Here is a 6,331-nt window from a genome sequence, read left to right as displayed (position 1 = left end):
AAGCAAATAATAAAGACATTTTTCTGGAAAGCAAGAAATCAAAACTTGATCTTTTTGAAGAAGAAAAAACTTTTTAAAAGTTACATTAGAAATGGGAGGAGGTTGAATTTAAATAGAATAAGTGGAAACCAAATAATGAAATGACACATCCTTTCTTCGAAAAGATGTAAATTGAAAGGACACACTACTTCATTAAAGACACCTTTTCATCAAAACACACTTCATTAAAAAGAAACCTCTTACAATTAAACCATATATCTGCATTATATGAAGCTGGTCAATTTTCATATTATGCTTGGGTACTGCCTGTGCTCAGCAGGGGCTAATTTCACATGTATGTATGTATATATATAGAGAAAGATAGATAGATATATGATTCTCCCCTAAATGATTCACATATTCAAGGGATATCTATCAATAGTCTCAGTCCACGGACCTCTTTGGGCTTCCCCAGAAAGGGGCCTAATACATTCCCAAACTAGACTAATGCACTTAGGACCACTTCCCATCCCAAGCTGCCAAACTTTGTCACCTTTTTTCACCCTTTCTTTGGGCTCCAAATATGCCAATTCATACCACAAGGAAGAAGAAGATTGGTTCCCAAATCTGTGTAATGTCATCAAAGCAGGTTCCATATCACTCTCTCCAAGATTCAACTCTTTTCCTACCTCCTTTATCACTGGCTTCCCTGATGTTGGCAAGCAAAAATGCTGTATCACTGACTTAAAATTAGGCACATACATCTCTGTAGTTGATTTTTTGTCTGCCAACTTCTTTTTCAAAATTGAAACCCCGTACAAAATTTTCTCAGTAAAAGGCAGAATTTGTGAACCAAGAACTGCTATGTTAGACCTAAGTGTTTCTCCTGCCTCTTCCAATAAGTTCCTCTTTAGTTTAACGCCAGTAAATCCATCTGAATCTTCTTCAAGATAAGCAGAAAAATAACCCTTATCGTTAAAGGCTCTCTGAGTTCTTAGAGTATTAAGAAGCTCGTATTTCGCAGTGTTTTTTGCTTCTTTTTTGTTGGAAATTAAAATGCCAGTGGCACCCATTCGAAACAGACAATTAATAACCAACATAGATGGTTCTTTACCAGGATACCAACCTGTGGGTAAAATCTCTGTGCTAAGTACAACGGCAACTGAATTCTTGTGAGACTTCAATATGTTTTTAGCCATGTCAATAGCTAACGCGCTGGCACTGCAACCCATGCCACTGATTGTGTAATTTTTAATGCCTTGTCGCATGCCATATTTGTTCACAAAAATTGAAGAAAGTGATGGAACAGGGCAAAATCTGCTACAATTGACGATTAGAACATCGATATCAGGTGGGGTGCGATTGGTTTTAACCAAAAGGTCTTCAAATACAGGGAACAACACCATATGGACTTCACTCATGACTTCGTGATATTCTGATTTTGGTGGAATGTAATGAAGTGATGGGGGTAAATATGTTTCTTCACTTTGCCCTGATTAATTCAAGACTTTAGCCATGAAAGTTACACTCTCTTGATCCAAGAAATATTGAGTGTGTTTGATGAAGGTCGCGTGAGGAACTTGACAGAAACTTGGTGGCTTTAGACATGAATAGTCCACCAGGTATATTGGTGATGACCTTGATTTCAAGATTAAGAAGAAAATGTAACATGAAAGGACCACAACAGGAAAGATCGTTAGCTCTGCTTTTAGCAGAATAACTAGAGTTTCTATAGTGAAGAAGATGAAAAGACACAGAATCATTAGCTCCATAACTTTTTAGACTTAGATTGTGTAATAGATACAGAAACAACAATACAATTATGAATAACATATATGACAAAATAAACATGCTATGTCGAGCGGTTCTATATAGATATTGGAAAACGTCCCATCTAATTTTAGTTGCATTATTATTAAAATCTGAATGCAACTTAGGTATGGTTTTTCTTTCTTTCAATTTAGTTTTTCCCAAAAATTAAGAAAATTTTATTATGTTAGTATTTTAATAATATTTCAAGTATTAAATAACTAAATAAAGTGTATATATTTAAATTTATATTTTGAAACCATAAATAGTAAGGCTAATTGGGTAAATAAATATTTAATAGTAATTTTTTATTAAGAAAAATGTCAAAGTTAATAAGGATCAACTATTTTAAAACGGAAGGAGGAAAAAACACAGTATTCTTGTTGACTTGTAAGCTTTTGTGCTAACCATTTATTTCTTAGTAAAGTTACCGCGTCTAATGCGCACCCCCTACAATTGGTATCAGAGCCTTGTTATTTAAAAAATACGGAAGTCGTATATATATGGATTTACTTGATTAATTTATTAATTATGATTCATTTGATAAAACTAGATTTAGATATTCCTCAAAATATTATTTAAATGAATAACGTACAAAAATATAAAGAATTAAAGCAAATAATATCTGAAAAACGTAAAGAATTAAAAATAAGAATAGAAATAACATAATTGTCGGAATTAGTAAAAACTCAAAAAATGCACAAAAAGAAGAAATATCAAATTTAGAATCAACAATAGATAGTCTAGAATATACATACCAACATGATCTATTAACAATTAAATAAAAAATAAACAAAGAAGAATTTATAATAGACGAAAAAACATATGAAAATCACGAAGGATTAAAAATAAAAATAGTATTTTCTAATTTAGGTAGAAGGTATAAGAAAATAGGTGAACATTTATATTTAATGTTAGAAAAAGAAGAATTAAAATTAGAAGATAAATTGACAGCTATGGTGAGAATAGAAAAAGAAAACGAAGAAATAGATAGAAAAAAGAAATTAGAAAAAATAAAACAACAAACTACAGAAGAAATACGAAAAATGGAAGAAACTAAAAATAGTAGGATTGCTGAATTAGAAAAAGAACTACAAATGCTAAAAGATTTGTATGAAAAAAGATAGAAAGAAAAAGAAGAAAAAGATAAAGAACAAAAATTATTAAATGAGATAAATCAATTTAAAGAAAAATTAGAAATAAACAATAAAGAAATAGAAACAAAGGAATTAGAAATTAATACAATAGATGTTGAAGAAACAGATAATTATAATTCTGAAGATAGTGAAACATATACAGAAATCTTAACAAATACGAAAAATTTAGGAATCAATGGAAAACAAGAAGTAATTAATGAAGAAAATTTAGAAAATATAAACACCAAAATAAACACTCTTGATAAAAAAGAAGATGAAAATATAATACCTAGAACATCAGAAATAAGAAAACTATATATCATAAGAATAAGTTTAAAATATATAATCTAAAGAGTGAATATGACAAATGGATACCAAAGCAAATAGTTAATAAAAATTATAACTTTTTAGACTTAGATTGTGTAATAGATACAAAAAAAATAATACAATTATGAATAGGATATATGACAAAATAATTAGTAGATAATAATATAAATGTAATAGATGCACCAGAATATATAGAAAGAACACTAATAGGAATAGTGAAATTATGGTTTTAAAATCTAACTGAAAATAGTAAAAGAGTATTAAGAACTGACAAACCCACAGAAGGAACATTATCAACAACTACAACTAAATTAACACCTATAGAATTATTAAAAAAAAATGAAACAGCTATAAAAGACGAATTTAGTAGCATGACAACAACAGAAGAAGAACAAAATGAAGAGAAAGATACAAATAGAAATTTAATGTTAAAATTAGCAATATGTAATATGTGTTACATAGATGAATATACTTGCGCAATTAAAGAATATTATAATAAAGGAGCATATAATACAGAAGAAAGTAAAGAAATAAGAAAATATATTTTAGTAAATTACCTGAACCATTTAGTTCAAAAATAATAAAGAATTGAGATGAAACAAAAATAGTAGATACTCTAGGAGCAAGAACAAAATTTTTACAACAATGGTATAGAAATCTATGTGAAAAATATATAGAAGAAATAAAAATGGAAAAAACATTAATAAGAAATTTAGCATGTTGCAAAGATAAAATAGCACCTCAATTTGGATGCGAAGAAAGATATTATAAGAAAAGAAAAAGATATAAGAAATATAAGAAATACAAAAAATCAAAATATAAGTATAAGAAACCAAAAAAAAGATATTATGTAAAAAATTATAAACATAAAAGACCATATAGGAAAAAGAAATCTATAAAGGAATGTACTTATTATAATTGCGAAAAATTAGGACATCTAGCTAGAGATTGTAAATTACCTAAAAACCTAAAAAATAAACAAATATCAGAAATAAAAATAGAAAATACAGAATATATGCAGATAGATTATATAGATTATGAATTAGAAAGTGAAGACAGTATATATGAAATTTCAGAGAATGAAACAGATAATTAAAAAGAAGATAATGAAATAGATAGTGAACTAGACGAATTAAATAACTGAAGAAGATATACAAATAAACCAAATGACTGAAGATGATATAAAAATAATAACAAAAGAAGAATATTTAAATGACGAAGGAACAGAACAAAAAATAATATTTGATAACAGTGTATTTGATGAAATAAAAGGAAATGAGTTAGACTTAAGCGTAGAAAAAATATTTAAAATACCAACAATAAAAAAGATATTTACTAGGAAAAAGGAAGAATATTATGTAGTAAGCCAAAAAGAACATGTAATATACTGCAGATATGCAAAAGGTAAAGCTAGTATACCACTAGTAACAAAAAGAATAATAAATAAAGAAATAAACGATATAAAAAGTAGAGACCCAATAAAATATGTACACCTTGGAGGTACAGAGATATTGATAAAAGCATGTTTTAGAGAAGGAATAGCTACACCAATAGAACTATATTTAGCAGATGATAGGATTATAAGACCTATAGAAAAAAGTATAATAAATGCTATAAAAGGAAATTTAATATACCAAAAATTTAAATTTATAATAAGTGCAAATTATTCAGTAGCAATAACAGATAAAAATATAGATAAATCATTGATATTATATTGGAAAATATCAGGAATAGAACTAACCTAGGAAGTAAAATATTTACAGCAAGATGTAAAAATCTATATGTATTAACTAAAAAACACAAAATAACAGGAAAAAATAAAATTAATAAAATACAAATAGAAAGTCTTTTTGAACAATTCGTAAAAACAATTGATAATAATGATTATAGTTACAAAAATATAGACATAGAAGAAGATTTAGAAATAATAAATGATAGAATAAGTACAATAAAAAGAATAACTTATGAAAAACCAGAATCATCAAGTTCATCAAAAAGAACAAGTTATGAAACAAGTTCAATAGTTAATTTAAATCAATATTACATAACAGGAACAATAAATGAAAAGGAATATTTAATACTCTTAAATACAGGACAAGAAGAAAATTATATAGCAAAATATCTAGTAAAAATTGAGGAAATAAAATCCAATAATAATATATGCCCAGATCTACCAAGAATCTTAATAAACACTAAAAATATAGCAGAAAAAAATAATAATAATAGGAGTTAGAAAAATGAAAATAGAATTTGAAATAAAGGAAGAAATGCAAAAAGCAGACATAATATTAGGAATTAAATGCCTAGAACAAGTAAAATTACAAGATTATTGATTTATGAGTTACATGCTTGAAATTAGATTGAATTCATGTTTATATTATTCTTCGGTCTCAATCCATGATTAAATTACAAGCTTTCATGAAATTAATCATCATATATGTTGAACTACATGATCTTCGTGATAAACCCTTCAATTTGCAAGTTGATTTATGTAACCATGATAATTATATGTGTTGATTATTGTATAACCGAAGCATGCTCCCCATGTGTTTGATAATATGCCTATGTGGATAAAATAGTGCCATTATAACATGATCGCATGTATTCCCTATTCATGTACAAGTTAATGCATTACAAGTGTTTGATGAAATGCCTCTATGAATGAATTATGATCAAGTGAGCATTTTTATATTATTGAAGATTATACTATGCCTATCTTTTATACTATTGAGTCCTGGGGGCATTTAGTACCCAACACTTTAGCTATGTACCTAGAGCCAATGTCAGTTACAAAATAGTATCAATCAGTTCCCAATCAATAGAATTTGATCAGTTAAAAAACTCAGGAAAATTTGAAAAACTCAGTAGTAGTCTAGTCCTGTTTAGTATACTCAGTTCAGTGTCTTTCAGTTGGGAGTATGATTCAGCACCGAGTGAACCCAAGGATGGGGACTTACCTATCAGTAGAGGGTGTGATTCTTAGAAGAAATCTTTACATTCTAAAAATGCGTAGCTAGTGTAGGTTGAGACATCAACCTGCCAGTTGAGGGTTGATGAGGTTCTTTACCTGCTAGTAGAGG

At 27.9% G+C, this 6,331-nt stretch overlaps 1 protein-coding gene across 1 annotated transcript; it reads right to left on the bottom strand.

The window, feature by feature from the left end:
- Positions 1 to 279: 279 nt before the first annotated feature.
- On the bottom strand, positions 280 to 1,716 carry LOC107865149 (3-ketoacyl-CoA synthase 6-like). The gene has a single exon (XM_047410272.1). It carries the CDS (start codon positions 1,398 to 1,400, stop codon positions 393 to 395), a length of 1,008 nt encoding a protein of 335 aa, XP_047266228.1. The 5' UTR covers positions 1,401 to 1,716; the 3' UTR covers positions 280 to 392.
- Between the last annotated feature and the right edge of the window lie 4,615 nt (positions 1,717 to 6,331).

The sequence above is a fragment of the Capsicum annuum genome, chromosome 3, assembly GCF_002878395.1.
Source record: "Capsicum annuum cultivar UCD-10X-F1 chromosome 3, UCD10Xv1.1, whole genome shotgun sequence".
Lineage (NCBI taxonomy): Eukaryota > Viridiplantae > Streptophyta > Magnoliopsida > Solanales > Solanaceae > Capsicum > Capsicum annuum.
Note: the sequence above shows the minus strand (reverse complement) of the source record. Positions and strands in the feature narration are given on the sequence as shown.

Coding starts and splice junctions, on each gene's coding strand:
- LOC107865149 (XM_047410272.1), bottom strand. CDS start 1,400: ATGAGTGAAGTCCATATGGTGTTGTTCCCTGTATTTGAAGACCTTTTG.